General features: G+C 49.9%; 1 protein-coding gene across 1 annotated transcript in view; it reads right to left on the bottom strand.

Moving 5' to 3' along the window:
- The window catches only part of LOC149369548 (uncharacterized), a 77,025-nt gene that overhangs the window by 8,989 nt on the left and 48,468 nt on the right, over positions 1-19,568 (bottom strand). The window contains exon 9 of the mRNA XM_089558877.1: positions 19,110-19,379. Coding sequence (XP_089415003.1) covers positions 19,110-19,379 — 270 coding nt within the window. The remainder of the gene's footprint in view (positions 1-19,109; positions 19,380-19,568) is intronic.

Below are 19,568 nucleotides of genomic sequence, written 5' to 3'. Positions count from 1 at the left end.
CAGCGGGCATCATCGCCTCCAGTTCGCGGCGCACGGTACGGGTTAAGTTAACCGGGTCGGAAGGCTGCCGTAATGTTGGCAGATCTTCACAGGAGGAGCTAGCAGCAGTGTTCGGCAGCCGGTCAAAACGATGAGAAATGCGCCGGTGTTTGGCTTGCTCGAAACGCCGGCACACCTCAAGAACAGAAGCGACCGTGGAACAGTCTTTGCATAGAAGCAGATTAAAGGCATCGTCGGCAATGCCTTTCAGTATGTGGCCAACTCGATCTGCCTCGGACATGTCTTTATCAACTTTACGGCACAAGGCGAGGACGTCTTGTATGTAGGCTATGTATGGCTCGGAGGAAGTTTGGGCGCGTGACGCGAGTGCCTTCTTGGCGGCGAGTTGGCGGCCGATGGGTTTTCCGAAGAGGTCGCGGAGCTTCTGCTTACAGATGTCCCATGAAGTGAAGTCATGTTGGTGGGTTTCGAACCACACTCTCGCGGTGCCGGTCAGGCAAAATATCACATTAGCGAGCATCAGCGTTGGATCCCACCTGTTGTGCGTGCTGACGCGTTCGTAAAGGGCCAGCCAGTCGTCCACATCAACGTCGTCTGTACCGCAGAACGTGCCCGGTTCACGGTGGTGGGCGACGACGACCGCAGGTGGTGTTGACGGAGAGGGAGATGGCTCGGACTCGGTAGACATGTTGGCGAGACGGCGGCAACGGCGGAGAGCCAGCTTGAGGTCGAGGATCGAATTTAGCAACTTCCACTAAATGATACGTGGCGGCTAGAAGCAGCAGTAGAAACAGCAGAGGTAACCTGCTACGCAAGGAACCGACGGCTTGGAGTAGTCGTTGTTGTTGTTGTTGTAGCCTATGACAGAATGGCACATACCCACTCTGGGGGATCGGCCAAGAATGGGGAGGTAAAGGTTGGTATTCACCTGTACGTAGTAAAGGCAAAAGATAAGCACACGGAGAGGAACACCGGGGGAGTCTACACAAGAAGGGCGCGGAGAGGATGAAAAATAAAAATTAAAAAGAAAAAAAAACAAAAAATAATTGTAAATATAAATAATAATAATAATCATAAAAATATATATATATAAAAAGGAGTTTGGATTGGAGAGAGAGTGAAAGAGAGAAAAGAGAGAATAATTCGAAAAATAATGAAGCATAAAAAGAAAATACTGAAAGCTTTAGCAAGGTAGTCGATGAGATTCCAGCAAGAAATTTTGAACAGTGTCACAAACAGACCTGTGGCTGAACCCAAGAGTGGTGGCACCAAATGATAATAAGTGTGGGCTGCTCAAACTAAGGCCAAGTTGCTGTAAGGGCAACTCCAGCAGTCTTCTTCTCAAAGAGGTGAATCGACGACAATGGAGCCAAAAATGATCGATAGATTCAGGCTCAGGGCAAAATGCAGAGGGGAGTTAACGCCAAACCAGCTCTGTGCCGATAGAAATTTAGAGGGGAGATGCGGCAGCGCAACTTCGTCAGAGATACTTCTAGCTGCCGAGGTGGACAAACTTTCCTGCTCCAGGAATATTTCAGATGCTGATATTCCGCCTATGTTAAAAGTGTTGTGTCTTGCACGCTTAATAACGCTCGTCGCCGGAACCTAGATACTGTGATATACGCTGTAGCCGGGATGATGGGCTACACAGGGCCGCCTAGGGAAGCCTTTGCAAGGTCATCCGCGATCTCATTTACAGTCACGCTGCTGTGGCCGGGTACACATATCAAGTGAGCAAGGCTCAAATGCGAAGGAAGTAGCGATAAAAAAGTGCTTAAAGTGGGACAGTTAACATGCGATGCGAGGAACGAACACAAAGATAAAGAATCGGTAATGACTGCCACTGCAGAAATAGAAGGATCAAGCTTGCGCAGAGCAAGAACTACTGCCAGAAACTCAGCTTGGAAAAAAGGGGTGAAATCCGAAAGGCGCAGCGAAAAGGACCAGTCCAAACTAGGACAGAAAATTCCCACCCCTCCCTTTTCGTTGCACTGAGACGCATCGGTTGTTATTGCAATTTTTGTAGGTAGGGACCTTGAATGATCCTCTAATAGTCCATTTAAAATACGGGGTGGTAAAAGTTTCTCGTTTTGAGGGAAAATGTTGTCGAAAACAATTTGGACAGAGGACCCACTGCTTAATGCTGGAAGGATGTTGTAAATCTGCATGCCTAAAGGCTCAAGCAGCCTATGCACGAACACAACCTGTGGGTTATGAAAACGAGGCCAGTGGGCACCAAAAAAGGAGGTCGTCTGGTAACAGAAAATTCTTTGCGAACGGTGAAAATGGGATTCAAAGATTTTGAGGAAAGTCTGCAGAGTTAGAAAGTGAAATCGGGATAAGAGAGGAGGAATGCGGGCCTCAAGGTACAGCACATTGGTAGCCACAAATTGGGACGCTAAGGCACAACCGAAGCACCTCCTTCTCCAAAAGGATGAGAGGACGAAGTTTGTATGAAGCCGAGCCTGAAAACAACACAGAGCCAAATTCTAAAATTGGCCTAACATACAATACGTGAATCATTAGGAGCGTATCCCTGTGCATAGCGTACCTGTGACTGCATAACCTTCGTAACATGCCTGTGGCACAAGTCCCTTTCAGAGCAACATGGTCAATGTGAGGCCGCCAGGTGAGTTTGTCGTCATAAATGACGCCCAGCTATTTTAGGGATTGAACTTGAGGTATTGGTTGAAATTTGCATGAAAGAGAGAGCACAACAGAATCCTGTAGAAGAAAAACAAGGAGGGCACACTTGTTAACGTTTAATGTGAGGTGTAAACTGCTCAACCAGTGCTCAAGAGAACTCAAGTATGATTGCAATTGATCATAGACGGAATGTATATCAGGCGCAGCCGCAAAAAATGGTATGTCGTCCGCATAGACGTAAGTGCGAACTTGGTGGTGGAGAGGAATGGAGCTCAGAAGAATATTGAACAGCACAGGCGAAAGGACAGCTCCTTGCGGAACACCTCTCGTCTGTTTGTACCTCTCGGATTTTACCCCATTATGGACGCAGAATAATTCCCTGTTATAGAGAAACGCAGATATCCAAGCAACTAAATATTCCGGAAACTGGAGGGACTGTAACCTGTGTATTAGGATAGAATGCTCTACACTGTCATAAGCTACACTGTCATAAGCTTTAGAGACGTCGACCGTAACCAAAGCAGCATACAGGCGTTGACGACGAGCTAGAAGAATACGACTCTCAAGATCTACATGTGCATTCCATATCGAACATCGCGGCCGGAAGCCGAGTTGACACGGGCTCAGAATAGTTCTGCGGTCCACAAAGGCAGAAACCTGCATAAGTAACACCCTTTCTATTAATTTTACCACGTTTGATGTTAGAGAAATAGGCCTAAGATTTTCCAATTCATAGCCTCCACCCTGGTTTTTAAGTAAAGTGATCACCTTGGCCAGCTTCCACTCAGAAGGGATCCAAGCGTGTTTGATAGAATAGTTGACCAGGTGTAACAAATAGTCCGGAGACGCCTCAAATAGAATCTTGAGCATCTTTGAAGTGACACCATAAGGACCGGGAGCAGAAGCTGATAATCTCTGAACAACTGGAGAAAGCTCCGAAAGAGTGACTTTAGTGAAATAATTATTTGGCGTCGTTTGCGCAAACAACATGGGACGTAAAGGAAATAGAGACGAGAACCGCTTATGCAGGCCCGCGGCAATTGATTCAACCGCCTCGATAGCTTCCTTAGGAGACATAACTAATGACTGTAAATCACGAGAAGGCAGGACCTGTTTTCTGGACCGTAAAAATCCAAATAATGCCCATTGGTTGCCCGACTTTGAAAGAAAATCAAAATATTCAGTCATATTTTTCTTTCGCACGAGAAACTGTGCGTTTAAAGGCGGCTGCTATGAATTTATAATCTTTATACAGTTATTTGGGCATTGGTTATAAAGACGCTTTTTCCATGATGCCTTCATCCGCCTGTAATCTCTCGTACAGTCCGCGTTCCACCAATAATTAGAGGAATTCTCTTTTGATGACCGCACCCGGACCTCCGACTTTTTACTGCATTCCTCTATAGCCAGACATATGCTTCTTTACTGGTGGTCCTCGGCAATGTTAGAAACTGACGCAAAGGCAGAGCGCGACATCGTCTGATGTTTTGTATAGGCTCCCAAAGCATCGCCGGGTGGCGCTGCTGCGCCTGATGTGCAGCGCCATCTATGGGAGAAAAGTAAAAACTGGGGCGCTGCTCGCTGCTCGCGCTGCTTTCACCACGCTTCTTTGCACGAGCGCTTTCTTGCACGTGCGCGCGCCCGCGCTGTCGCGATGTGTCGCCTGCATGAGCCACAATAAGATCGTTCAGACTGACGCGCAGTACTGCAATGCAAACTTAATTAAAGGGGGGAAACTGATTAGTCGCGTCTACTGTGTGGAGCAGACGATCGACGATGAGGAGGCCCATTTGACTGTAAAATGCGTTTCTCGAGTGAGTATTAACGTTGTACTGTATGACATGTAACTAGAGGTAAGTCCACTGTATAATTATATGCTCGAAATATGCGAAGTACTATCAGGTCTGCGAAATAAAGCGAGACACTTGTTGATCGTAGTTGTCAGTTGTTGCATGCGATGCGCAGGGCGATCCACTTACGTGCGAGTCGAAAGGACATGCGACCAGGCAACAGTTCGTCAACATTCTACTCCACCTTGGGGGAACCCCCTAAACATTTGACCACCATTGTTCACACTTGCAAGTGCGACCTGCGGGTCGCCTTCTCGCTTGAAACGAAAACTCTCCGGAATAACATTGCTTGCGCGCTTTCGAGAATTTCGTCTGCTTTGACCGCGTCTCCTGCACTCGCGCTCGGTGCGATTCGTAATGCATTACGGCGACCAGGAGGATGTCGTGACGGTATTGATGTGCACCGCAGTCGTATAAGCGTCATGATGACAGCGACAGCGGCGCGCTTCTCAGGGCCGGCCTGCCGACCTGTTTGCCTGCCGCCGCCGCCAGAAAAATACGCTAATATTGTTTGTTCGCGTTCATACCAAACCCTGGAGTAGAGCAACGTCAAAATTGAATCATTTTTGAGGATCGTTGGCCAATACCGAGCTGCTGGTAGAAGTGATAACTGCGATACAAGCATATTTCTTTTCCAAAGCCGCTTTGCTGATGCCCAGTGCTGCTCGCCTGTTGTCACCTGGCTCCGCAGTTAAAGGCATCACGGAAATCGATCACGTCTTTGTTTTATTATGTGACGGTGAACATAGTAAAACGGTGACGCGAGTAGCACCTTTATTACAGCGCTGGCCAGTTCCGAAGTGCCCTCAGCTGCAGCATCGATGCGAAATGGTTAGGCTTAGCGACGACTACGGCAGCGAGGGAGCAGCGCAGCTCGTCGCCCGGCGTGGCCGCGGGCGACGTCGTTGCCGAAAGCTCGACTGTCCGCGGACGGCGTCATTGCCAAAAGCTCGACTGTCTCGCCGATTAGTTCAGCGGCTTGCGACTCGCAGTCGCAAGGCTGGAAAATCGAGCAGCGAGTGACTTGCCTGCGCGTCGTCTGCCACTTTTTTCGTGCATGGTAGGGACAGACTCACTGGCTCTCCGAAGAGCGCGGCCGCATACTCTCGTGTTCGCGGTAAGAGTGGATCACCGTGTACATACGCTTTGGTTTTAACATTACGGCCTTCGTACTACCTCCTTTTTGCTTCGCCGAGACCGCGTCTGTCAACGCGAAGATTGCGCCTCGCGCGACTCTCCCGTCGCACGTGCACACAAAGCTAGCAGGGCGTCTGCTACGGCGCCGCCCCGAGTTTCCGCTGCTCGCCGCTGCGGCGCTGGCGTCACGCTCCCAAACTTGAGCTTGGGTTCCCTATATTTTGCATGCGACCGCAACAGACAAGACACAGGTGTTACACGACATATGATACCAAAACGAACAGGTATATGGTCACTTGAGGAGCCGCAATCAACAGTCGACCAATTCATTATGCCAATTCCAGGACTGGTGAATGTAAGATCTAAAACAGATTTATACTGAGCGCAAAGGTAAGTGGCTGATCCAGAATTTGAACACGCAAGGCTGTTATCAGAAACCCAACCCAAAGGCGCTTCCCACATAGATTTGTGCGGTAGCCCCAAGACACATGGTGTGAATTGAAATCGCCAGCCATGAGAAGTGGGTTTCCGCAGCTAGCGAGAAGCGAATCTAGCGGTCTATTATCCTGGACTTAAGGGTTTACCACGGTGGAAGAATAGTCTGTTTCTTCCACCGTGGGGTTTACTAAGGAAAATGGGGAGTACCCAGGAAGAACAAAGTCTAATGCCAAAATCTCACAGTCTGGGGGACATTAGCTGAAAAGATACCTTAGCCTTGTGGTAAAGTTTTGAAGAAACAAAAGTTCGCAAACCCCCTCCTCGTGATTGGCGATCTAGACGAAATGAACAATACTTTTTAAAGCGAAAATGTTTTTCGGCTGAAAGCCACGTTTCTTGAAGAATAATGACATCCGGATTAAGCTGGGAAGAAATACAGTGTAAATCTGTTGAAGCTGTAAGAATAGAGCGACAGTTCCACTGCAAAACTCGCAACGACGCTATGGTTTCGAAAGCAGAGAAGCAGCAAATGCCTGCTCTAAAATGGTATCCTTCGGCATAGTGCCAAGCTGCTTCTTCTTTAATTGGGATTGTGAACGAGGAGAAGTAGATGAAAGAGATATCGGGGACCCGCTGCGCTTTAGGACCCGCACATCAGGGTCCATCATCTCGGAATTGGAGATAACTCCAGCGTCACTGGAAGTACCCGAAGTAAGAACAGTGTTCGGTGCAGAAGTTTGTTCCTGGGGCCGAGATGTAGCAGATAGAGAAGAACGGACAAGAGCAGGGGTAATTACATTCGATAGAGAAGCCAAACTGGCCTGCACAGCATTAGTGAGCTGGGAAGCGAGGACGTTGGTGAGGCATTCCGAAACACTTGCAGCAATTTTCTCTACCATTTTTGTCATGGCCGCCTCCACAGCAGACGCAATTGCCTGAGTCAGCGACGAATCTAATATCATTCCCTGACGAGCAGTCACCCCTGCATACCCGTAGGCCCGTTCCTTAATTTCCATTATAGCTTCTCGGCGCGAACATCGTTTCTGGTCTATAAGCTCCCAGATCTGAATCTCCTGCGCACGAGAGGGGCAGTTGGAAGAATTAGCAGCGTGGGCGCCACCGCAAAGGCAGCACTTCTCGTTCTGCTCAGAGCAAGAGCTCGTAGCATGATCTTCTCCGCAGTTACAACAGCGCAAGATGGATTTTCAACCGCCGGCGCTATGGCCATAGCGCCAGCAGTTGGTGCACTGCAGAGGCCTAGACGACAACTGGTCAACCCGAAAAATTAGAGGCCAGGCCTTTATTTCACTGGGGCAAGACGTGCCGGCAAAGGTGGCAATTACCGACTCAGTGGGCACCCGCATGTTGCCAGCATCTCGGTTACAGCGGTGCACAGCAACAACACCTGCGGCGGACAGCAGATCAAGGGTCTCAACTGGAGACAGCGAAGAGTCGACGGCTCGGACAATGGCCTTCGTGCAAGCCAGATGTGGCGGGATAAAAGAGCTTACCCGGAGAGATGCGAAAGACGAGGTAGCTAGGAGATCTCTGACGCAGGCGAGGTCTGAGGACCTGCAGAGAATACCGCCGCGTCTAAACTGGCGGACCTCACTGATGGCTTCATAATGAGAAGTGGCTGACTGGAGCGTAGCCCGAACAATTCCAGGATTGGTCATCTTGATGGCGCCACCATCCTTAGGCACTAGCGCAAGCGGTATGCAGCCGCCGCCACTGTGCAAAAAAGCCTCCAAGGGCAAGACTTCAGGGCAAAGGGATGCCGACCAGGAGGAGCTCCCCTGGCCGGGAGACTGGGTAGACATACCCCGGGCTTACGGCCTCACCGTGTGCTTGATGCCCACAAAACGATAAGGGCAAAGGCTCAGGGAGAAAAACAAAACCCCAACCAACCAACCACCCGAAACTCAACCGATCGTTCTCGGAGTCCGAACCCCGAAGATAACGCGGCGCTTTGGTTCTTTTTGTCCTCCAGCACAAGTCTCTCCAGTAGTCTCTCAGCACACAAGCGCGCACCTCAGCGTCGTCTTCGTTACAAACCACTTCGTCGTCCTCCGTCCCAGCAATATATACAGGTGTCTACCCACAAAAACGAACCGCGGCTGGCTTAGCCAAAGAACTTAAGTTGAAGCAAAGGACTCACGTCCCGGCCACGAATGCCTTGCATCAACCATCAGCCAACAAACACTACTTACACAATGTTATAGCGTGCTGAGCAAATAACTCCCGGCTCGATTCGGGCAGATAAGTGACAGCACTGGCAGCGCTGCATCCGCCAGCAGGGCGCTCTTACCCCCGGTCGCGTAGACGAAGAACATTTAATATAACAGCCTTATACTTTGCATCATGCGATTTTCAATCCTGCGTTGCCACAAAAATCGCTGATTTGTATAGAGGCCCCTTAGCGAAAAAGAGGATGTGCTAAAAATGCATTTCAAACGTATTGTATTAATTTCATATCTATTTCGCATTTTTTGTCCCTATGCTTAAACTGCAATACGAATGCTTTCTAAGTATACTAGGAATAATTTTTTGAACGTTCTTAAAAATACGTGAAAAATACATTTTTGCCCGCTTAGCGCATTTATAATACATTAAAAATATACATTAGAAATAGACTAAAAATATACATTTAATACATTAAAAATATATTTACCCGGGCTTAAAAAAATGTCTACTGGGTGGCTCCATGGAATGAGACGGGTTAATGCTTCAACTGGAGAACAAATTGTACACGAGTATTTATCATCAATTAACAGGAGTCTGAAATTATAAGGTCACGTGACTGAATGGGAACGGCAGATACCTACACACAGCATACCAAGACGTCGGAGACGCGGCAAACTGGAAATCCTACGACAAACGCCGTACTTACTTGGCTTGCCTTATATATACCCACCGAGAACGACGCACTATCTTGCCCGGTGAGGCCTTTCTTTGCGCAAAGACTGTGGGCTGCCAAATTATCGCAGAAGTACCCTACTGATCGCGTTCGAATCTGCGGCTAATCGAGAACAGAATTGCTATTTGAAACTTGCGTCAGGCATAGGTCAGGAGTCGAACTGTCAACTAAAAGATACATGCGCGTCTAAAGAGCCGGTCGGCCTTGCCAGTCGGGGTCCGTTCCGCTGGCGTATTTGGGCCCCGAAGTACCCAAGGCGCTTTTGCTGGTATAATGCTATCACGTTCTCACACGGAAATGTTCAAATGACATCTGTGTCGAATGTCATTCGAGTATTGGAATGACATTCGGAATCGACGGACTCCCGCTGTGCTACACGACACTTTCCAAACGCATTCGAAAGCCTCAGCTCGTTTTCAGTGTACAGCGACGACGACGGCGGCGGTCACACTAGTCCGACAACAGCAGTATATATCACGCTCAACAACAGCATGTGATTATAGTCAAATATCTAGTTTACTATAATATGATTGCAGAGGGACATGTTTTTCAGGCCAACGACACCGACGAATCCGGTCGGCGGACGGTCAGCCTTGTCGGCGGGTGAACGAGAGCACGGTGAAGAGGCGGCGGTGTGAATATGCTGGCGCTTCTAAGTGAGCGAAACGAACGGCTATATTTCACATGTGCCCACATGAACACTCACCAGAGATAAGCGCTTGCCAAATCAATTTCAGTCGACGACGGCTCTCTTCCCTTCCGCGACGACTAGGCCCAGCGAGTCCGCAGGGTTGGATCAGTGATTGCGGCGGTTGTGAAGAGCGAATCACAAGCTTTAGCGAATGCAAATGGTCACCGGGTGTAGTGTTGGCAACAGCGACCTGAAATCAACTATTGCTTACATCGCAGGGCACGCGTACGATGAACGGGAAACGCCGGTGTGACCCAGACTGCTGAGCCGTGCTTTACGGCCAGCAGCAGTCGTCGCCGTCGCTAGCTTGTGGATAACAAGTTAGGCCGTTTCAGTTAAAGTGAACAGTCGCCAAACTAACTTCTGGATAAAGTAGTTTAAAAAAAGTACTGGTCACGTCGGAGAAACCCGGGACAAGAAGCGAGAAGCGCCGATCCTGCGCGATGCCAACAACCCGGCTGCCAAGTGTTTCTCAGGCGTGCGGTCGCATCATCGCTTCCCACATATTGTCGCACTGCGTGAACAAGCACGAGTACAACCAGTAAAAAAGAAACCAGATTGTTTAATAGAACTAAAGCGCCGATTGCGTTTTATGTTATGAAAGGAGCACTAGCTGTTCGTACGCAGCGATGTACACAACAGTATGAGTGCAGTCGTCCTCATCGGCGCACTCCTGGGAAAATTTCATGCCTTGCGGTTAATATTCATTGCCGTAATGTTATCTTCAAGCACTCCCTTAGACAGAACACGTGTAGCAGCGTTAGATGACATTCGGTTGGAAGGCATTCGAAGCGCCCGTGTAGCAGAGGTATAAGTGGTGATCACCCTCCTGCTAGAGGTTACCATAAACGAAAGGTTGAGAAGAAAGGGAAAATTTTCACTCTTCGCTGAAACGTCATTTCGAGCCCTAGATAGTTCCACGGTAGCTTGAAATGCAATGCAAATATGTTTACGCGGGCTACCCATTTGTTAGAATTTAAGTATACTTAAGGCGAATTAATTGCGTGTTTACGAAAGTAAACTTTAAATACATGGCCAACACCAAAATGCGATTTCCCGAAACTCGATTTCGAGCATTAGATTGTTCAACGACAGCATGGAGTGCGCTGCAAACATGCTAATGCGGACTGCCAATTTGCTAAAATTTCAGTATTCTTTGGACGAATTAATTGCGTATTTACGGAAGTACACTTCAAATACATTGACAACACGCAAATGCCATTTCCCGAAACGCGATTTCGAGCACTCGACTGTTCAATGGCAGCTAGAAGTGCGGTGCAAATACGTTAAAAAAAACTGCCCGTTTGTTAGAATTGAAGTATACTTCGGATGAATTAATTTCATATTTACGAAAGTACACTTTTAATACATTGACAAGATGCTAAAACTGCATACATATACGATTACAAGGACTGCCCGTTTTTTAGAATTGAAGTATACTTTGGATGAATTAATTTCATATTTCCGAAAATACACTTTTAATACACTGACAAGATGCTAAAACTGCATATATATTTTTTCACGTATTTGAAAAGGGCTCGAAATATGCTTTAAGTCAGGTATCTTTGGCACATTTAAAAAATATATTTCGAATAGCAAGCATGAAATTTCTGGAACGTATTTCCTACATATTTTTAGTGCATTCACGATTACAAAATATGTTCAAAATACAATTTAAATAGCCCACCGTATATTCCAAACGTATTAGTTTTTGCTAAGGGGGGGGGGGGGATGGCGCCACAAGATCACGTGAACCCGGCGAGACGGCAATAACTTCTTAAAGCCACGTGTCCATGGCGAAAAAACAAGTGGTCAAAACTAATAAACATGCGGTGAGTGGCAAGTGTGAAAGTGCGAGACAGGCAAGTTGAACATGTTCTCGGTTGCAGAAGAGAAAGTGCGGGCACCCGGCAATAAAAGAATTAAAAATCATTGACGGTTTATCATTGCTAAGCAAGAAATTTAGCTCAAAAACACGCTTTTTTGCGCCTCTGGATCTTCCAAACTCCACGTCTACGGCAAAGCTTATGGCTCCAGGAGTGCACAGTACTTTATAAGAGATGTGGGAAGCACAACGGCGCTCGAAACTCCACAGGCTTACCTCAACAAAGCCGGGTTAGTGACCTGCTCGAGAAAGCCCAGATAAATTTGCTTTGTACGATTGAGAGGCAGAAGATACCCCGTGATGTAAGCAGGCTCATCAGCGTGTAACCGATTCCAAGGAATATTCATCACTCGCATAATATTGAAGAAAGAAAAACAAGAGGAGAGGCCCTGCATAAGTCATAAAACAAGAAAGTCAACACTGCAAGTGGACAACCCGCCGTGGCGGCTCAGTGGTTAGCGCGCTCGGCTACAGAGCCGCAATACCTGGGTTATTTATTGTTTATTTAGTGTTTAGTTTTACAGTTTATTGTTTATTTACTGTTCAATATTTTTTTATGAACTCTCATGAAAAGCATTCATTCTTCCTTCTGTAGTCTGGCAACTGTCACGGGTTCTGCTACCGTCATGCGCCGCCACTACGCTGCGCCTGACAAGGACGAAGTTGCTCCGGTCTAATAGTGCTGGCAACTGCTGTCTACACAGCCAGATCCTGCACAGCGGTTCGGTCTCTTGAGGACGCCTAATAAACGCACCCTTACAATTGGTGCAGGTGCCGGATACATCCCCCATCAACCTGGTACGTCCTCCTTGCCTTTCCTCTTCTACCTCCTCCTCCTGTGCAGAGCCGTACGCTGCCGCCTGTGTCAACCATGCCAAATGAGACTGCCCTAGCACCCGCGGCCAGTTCAACCACGGTCCTTTGTTCTGGCGTCATCCGGCAGTGTGACCCTTCCCTTTTCAGTGGCAATGCCGACCAAGATGTTGACAACTGGCTGTCATCATATGAGCGAGAGAGCAGCTACAACAAGAAGGATGACTCTACCAAGCTCAGCAACGCTATCTTTTATCTTACGGACGTGGCGAACCTCTGGTTTCCAAAACATGAGGCGGACCTACCCACTTGGCCCGTATCTACGAAGAGTTTTGCGGAAGTGTTCGGCCGCCTTGCGGTGCTCAAGCTGCGTGCCAAACAACGTTTACGGGATCGCGCTTAATACACCGAAGAGGCCTTCGCGAGTTACACTAAAGAAATCGTTCACCTCTGCAAAGGTGCCAACGCCGCCATGCCAGATCCATCACATCCTCAAAGGCACTGCTGACGACGCATGTCACATGCTCCTCGCGAAGAATCGTACCACCGTCAGTTATTAGGGTTTGCCAGAGCTACGGCGAGCTCCGCAAGCAGCGCGCTTCTACACGGCGGGCCGGTGTCGGCGACGAGACCCTCTCCACACTGGCCTTGGGTTGTGTTACCCCTGAGGACTCCCCTCTGCTCCACCAAATCGAAGCCTTCGTTCGCGAAGGGGTTGCTCTCCAGCTGTACCTCATTTCACATTTTCAAGACCCCGCCCGCCGTGTTTCCGACTCGGCCCCGTCTTTGGCTTCCACCATACGCCGTGTCGTTCACGACCAAGTCGCTGATCTGCTACAGTCCAGCCCTTTTACCCTTTTATTGGTCCTCTCAAAAAAGAGGACCCCTAATGTACCCCGAATGCAGCACCCCGAATGTACGCCCAAGTGGTGGCCAGAACATGACATCAGGCGGCACCTGATTCCTACCAGGCCGCCCCTTCTTTCTTCCTCCGCCACCGTCTGAGCCCCCGTCTCATGCTCCGTCCTCAAGAATTCGCCCACATCCTACGAACCCTTGGCGTACTACGGACAACCGACCGACCTGTTACACCTGTAGTCTGCCCGGCCATATCGCGCGGCTTTGCCGCCAGCGCCTTTCGCCCTCTCGACATGATCTGCGCTCCTACCCGTACGATGCCGAACCATCCTCGCCGAGATGGCCGTCCGGTCCCCCCTTTGTTTCCCCTAATCGCCAAATTTACGCCACTCGCCGATCGCCTTCACCTCCACGCCGTTCCCCTTCTCCGATGCTTCGACGTTCTAGTTCTGCCCTTGAGGGAAACTACCAGTCGCAGTTCCGGGGGCAAGAACTACGCTTGTTTCGAACTCCTCAAGTCGTCCGTGTCTTCCCGCTAATGTAACCGTAGTGTTCGTGGAAGGCGCCGAGGTTCTTGCCCTCGTCGACACGGGCGCTGTAATATCCGTCATAAGTGAAGCTCTCTGCTGTCGACTCCGCGAAGTGACTACCCCACTTCTTGACTTTTCGTTTCACACCGCCTAATCACAGCGCATTCAACCCTCAGCCGCTTCTACGGCCCGTGTCCTCATTCAAGATATTTTGTACACCATCGAGTTTACTGTGCTGTCTCACTGCTCCCACGACATTATCCTCGGATGTGACTTCATTTGGGCTCATCGCGCCCTTATTGACTGCGCCTGAGCAGAAATTGCCCTTTCTGCGCTGTGTGACGCCCCTTTTGCGACGTACCTACCCAGTCTACCAAACTTATTGTCGCGACTGATAGCGACATTCCTCCGTTTTCTGCTGCCCTCGTAGGCCTCTCCTGAGCAGGCGTAACTAATTCAACTGTTTTCTTCACGCCCTCCGAAGCCGCTTCCCGCAGTCCCTGCCTCCTGTTTCCCTCTGCTGTTCTCACGTTCAACCATGGACAAATTGCAATTTACGTCTCGAACCCATATTCGCGCCCGTCAGCAGTGCTCCGAGGTGAACGGCTCGGGCGTATTGAACACCTTGTTTCCTGCCTTCCATACCCCATTCTTGATAGCACCACTTCCTTTGATGTCGATGTGCGCAGGTCTTCTTATGTTGAGACCGATCCGCCACCCTCCGCCGTATGCCACCGTGCCATTGGCGCTGAACTTTCACCCGTGCTACGTGATCAACTCCTCCAGCGCTTCGGCTCTTCCTTCGATCTTCCTCAGACTGCCATGGGCTGCGCGTCTGTAGTTGCGCACACCATCGACACCGGTACCCATGCCCCTCTTCGCCAGAGCCCCTATCGTGTCTCGGCTTCTGAGCGCCGCGTCATTTCTGATTGCGTGGACGACATGCTCCGTCGGGGTGTCATACTGCCCTCCCATCGTCCCTGGGCGTCTCTGGTTGTGTTGGTAAAAGGGAAGATGGTTCCCTCAGGTTCTGTGTTGATTACCGCCGGTTCAACAACATCACTTGCGATGTCTATCCTCTGCCACTGATCCATGACGCCCTGGAGTGCTTGCAGAGAGCTGAGTGTTTCTCCTCGCTGAATTTGAGGTCAGGCTACTGGCAGGTGCCAATGGCTGATGCTGATTGCTCAAAAACTGCCTTCGTAACACTTGACGGCTTATATGAGTTCAACGTCATGCCGTTTGACTTTTGAATGCCCCGGCAACTTTAGAACGCCTGATGGACACTAACCTTTACTATTTTAGCATTTTAGGACATGTAGTATCTAAAGACGGTATTCTTCCGGACCCCACCAGGCATCATGCAGTTGCCGAATTTCCGAATCAAACCTCACTGAAGCAGCTCTGTAGCTTCGTTGGCCTCTGCTCGTGCTTTCGCCGCTTCATCTTGAATTTCGTCTCGATCATCGCTCCTCTAACCCAGCTACTTGCAGGCAGCTCCAACTTCTCCGCTTGGATGCCTGCTTGCGATGGCGCCTTCGAAACCTTGCGCTGCCTTTTGTTTTCGCCTCTTATTCGGTGCAACTTTGACGCGACTGCGCCTACTTAAATCCACACTGACGCCAGCGGTATTGGACTGGGTGCTATTCACACCCAACGCAAACCTGGCTCCGTGAGTATGTGGTCGCCTACGCCAGCCAGTCGTACCTTGAGAAAAGCGGAGCCCAACTATTCTGTTACAGAAAGAGAATGTTTGGCTCTCATTTGGGCCATTGGAAAATTTCGCCCCTATGGCTACGGCCGTCAGCACTGCATAGTAACCGACCACCAAGCCCTGTGCTGGCTGGCCCCTCTCAAAGACCCGTCAGGCCGCCTAGCTCCCTGGGCTCTGCGATTGCAGGAGTATGACATACATGTCATTTACCGCTCTGGCCTGAAGCATAATGACGCAGACGCTTTTTACCGCTCGCTGCTACCTCGTGCTTCATCGTCTGGTCGTGTGTCTGCTTACGACTTGTTTCAATATCCACTGCCAAGATGTCCACCGAGAAGCCGAAAGACCCTTGGATCTCCACTCTTATTGACTTTCTTTCGTGTCCTGCGACTGCTAATTCGTCCCATTCCCTCTCCCGTCAAGCCCGTCACTTTTCGATTCGGGACGGTCTGCTCTATCGTCGCAATGACCTGTTCGACGGACGCAAATGGCTCCTAGTCATCCCCCGCCATCTACGCACCGGCATTTGGGCTGCTTTCCAAGCAGATCCCCACTGTGCACACGGCGGCATCTTTAAAACGTACACTCGTCTGCGTCTCCGATTCTACTGGTGTGGCATTTACCGCTTTGTTCGCCACTTTGTGCGGTCATGCCCATCTTGTCAACGGCGTATAAATCCGCCTCAAAGCTCGCCTGCTTCATTGCAGCCTTTACCTTGTCCTGCCTGCCCGTTTGACTACGTCGGCATAGACCTCTACGGCCCCCTCCGTCCCACTCCCGCTGGCCACCGCTGGATTATCGTAGCTGTCGATCTTCTAACACATTATACTGAAACGTCTCCTTTACCATCTGCGCCTGCCGTGACGTCGCTTCCTTTCTTATAAAGAACCTGATTCTTCGCCATGGTGCTCGTCAAGAACTGCTCATCGACCGTGGACGCGTATTCCTAACTGACGCTCTTGAGGCCTTCCTCAAGGAAGGGTGGTAAGACCAACCGCTTCGTCTTACCACCCTCAGACCAATGGCCTGACCGAGCGTTTCAACCGAACCCTCAGTGATATGCTGGCCATGTACATCGACGCCAAGTACTCCAACTGGGACCAGGTTCTTCCCTTCGTTACCGCGCGTATAACACTGTGACGCATACCACCACTGGAGTCTCTCGCTTCTTTCTTCCGCACGGCCGCGAGCCCCCCTGCACGTTGTATGCTCTTCTTCACTACCGGTCCGGCATTTCCGAGTCCACGCCACTCTCCGACGCCGCCAGGTACGCCGAAATGCCGCCAGCTTGATCGTTCATTTACCACGCAGGCCCAGTGGCCCCAAAAACATGACCGCGACACTTCAGAGGCCTCTATCTTCTACCATGCCGACTCTCTTGTGTGGCACTGGGTTCCTCCCACAACTCCCAGCCTTTCGCGGAAACTGCTGCCTTGATATCATGGCCCCTACCGGGTTCTCAAGCAAACCTCTCCCGTTAATTACATCGTTGAGCCCGTTGTACGTCCAAGGACTTGCGTTGCCGTGGCAGCGAAGTCATGCACGTCAACCGACCGAAGCCGTACTACGACCGCTCTGCTCTTCCTTGCCAGGCTGGCTCCTTTTCAACCGGGGCAAACTCTAGTGTGCCAACTGTGACGGGTTCCGCTACCGCCATGCGCCGACACTACGCTGCGCTTGGCGACCACGAATTTGGCCCGCTCTCTTGGTGCTGGCTACGCCTGCCTACGCTGCCAGATCCTACACAGCGGTTCGGTCTCTTGAGGACGCCTAATAAACGCACAGCTACACTTGCTAGAAACTATTCCGCTAGAACTCCCCAAGTGCACTACATTCGACAATAAGCGGTAAACATCTCAATACCCGCGCGTCTACCTGTGGGTCCGGGCCGCCCTATGCCCAGCGAGAGAGCGCGTTACCCGGCCCAGCCAGGCCGCGGGCTAGGCCAGGCTCCAGATTAAGCTTTGGCCCGAGCGCTAATTGATGGGACGCAAGACCCTCCAAGGAAATAAATGTTGGTGAATTGGTTTTGGAGTAAAGGAAATGCGCAGTATCTGTCTCACACAACTCGATGGAAATCTGAATCGCGCCCTACGGGAAAGGAAGCTGTTTTCGATGCAGGCGGAACGCAAAAGGCACCCGTGGGCTGTGCGATGTTAGCGCACGTTAATGATCCCCAGGTGGTCAAAATAATTTCCCAAGACTTCCACTACGGTACCGCTTTATGTGCTTCTTTCAATACCCCTTCCTCCCTTCCCTTACGGCTTGAAGGAATTGGTGAGCGCTAAAAACCACGGAAAAAGGACGAACACATAGGACGAAGCGCTTCGTCCTGTGTGTTCGTCCTTTTTCCGTGGTGTTTAGCGCTCACCAATTCCTTCAAGTACGTATTTCCAACTGGCCCCAGTAGTAGCTCTTTTTCCCTTACGGCGTGGTTCAGGCTTCGACCGACATATGTGAGACAGATACTGCGCCATTTCGTTTCCTCAAAAACCAATTCAATAGCATTTATTTACTTTGGGGGTCTTGCGTCCGATCAATTAGCGTTGTTCTCGCGCTGGGAAGATTACAAAGAATGCTGTGATTTATATTTGCTCGCCGCTGGGACCATTTCAAAAAATGAAAGAATGCGGCCAGTGAAACCTCACCAGAAAGGTTTTCGTCGAGGTGGAACGAGAGAAGTCTTAATTAGGCATTTGTAAACCGAGCACATGAAACACCAAGTAACGCCTGATGCGCACGCTCCGCCATGTTGAAAGATAAAACGAAGAGAAATGATGCTATCCCCTGTTGAAAAACAGCGAAAAGAAACTTTCGCTGGTCGGTTCCCAAGAACAAAGTCAAGCGACCGATCTGGCGGTCTAAGGGCTGTCGGAGAATTGCACCACGCGTTACGTTACTGCGCAGAAAGAGCGGCATTTGTTCTCCTCCCGGCTAGTGCCAAGATGGCGTAGTCCGGAATGTTTCATAGAATGCCGTTGGATTCATAACATAGATGTTTTTAGGAGACCCCTTCATCAAAATGCCTCGTTTGGGTTCTAAAAAAAATCCTTCTCTGTACGCTCGTGCAGGTTTAACGATTTGTGTTTTCGTACTTTGCGAAGGTTACTTTTGCATTGCCTAACCCAGCTTACCCTAACTAATTGAAGCTAGAACAGGTAAATCCTTGCTGACCTTTATTTGCGGTGATGCTGCCGGAAGTGGGCTTGGATCGGTCCTTTGAGGTTGGTGGGCCGGGTGGGGCCAAGTGAAGCGATAATTTAGCGGGCCTGGACCAAGGGTGGGCTTAAAGTTTCGGGTTCGGGCAGCATCTGGGCTTCAAAATGAGGTCCATGTATTGCTCTAAATGCATTAAACTTCCTTCGGTATCACGGAGAGCAGTTAAAACACATACCTGGTGGGAAAACTATGTGCTGCTTTGTATTCATCCAGCTATAACTGCGTATAATAAAAGTATGCCTAGGTGTGGCAGTGCGGGCATGCGCACTTGTCAGCATGTTTGTCCTGTGGAAACCTATCTTGAGTCGCAGAATTATTGAAAGGGAGACGTCTCTACCATCTAAGCGCCCTTCCCAGGCGACACGTCGAGTCCTGAACGGCAGTCGCCGCAATGCCTCATTAAGCACTCACTTTTTACAGTGGCCTTGATGCTCTCGGCGAGTCGCTGGCGGTCTCGCTTGCTCCCTTCTGCCGTGAGCACGACGGCTGCTGCCGGCACCTCTTCCAGCTCTTTGTGTGGCAAACCCACCACGGACACCTCGGCGATCTCAGCTGCGTGTTCGCGAAGAAGCAGCTCTTCGAGTTCTGCCGGTACAACTTGGTCGCCCATGCACTTTATCATCTGCTTCAGGCGGTCGACGACGTAAATCCGGCCGACCTTGTCGTAGTATCCTGCATCGCCTGCAAGTGTCATTCGCGTGAAGTGGGAAAGATGCGCCACCTGAAGGAAGTTCTTGTGGGTCCGTATTTTTCGCAAGGTAAAGAAATATAAGCTAAGAACACGCACGTAACGGCAAACAACGATATTTATTACTACCTACTCTCCTGACTAGGTGAGCTCAGCAGACATCAACTCACTACTGCTCCTAT

This window comes from Amblyomma mixtum, chromosome 1 (genome assembly GCF_055824585.1).
Source record: "Amblyomma mixtum isolate Tamu chromosome 1, ASM5582458v1, whole genome shotgun sequence".
Lineage (NCBI taxonomy): Eukaryota > Metazoa > Arthropoda > Arachnida > Ixodida > Ixodidae > Amblyomma > Amblyomma mixtum.
The sequence above is the reverse complement of the archived record's forward strand: the minus strand, read 5'-3'. Positions and strand labels throughout refer to the sequence as shown.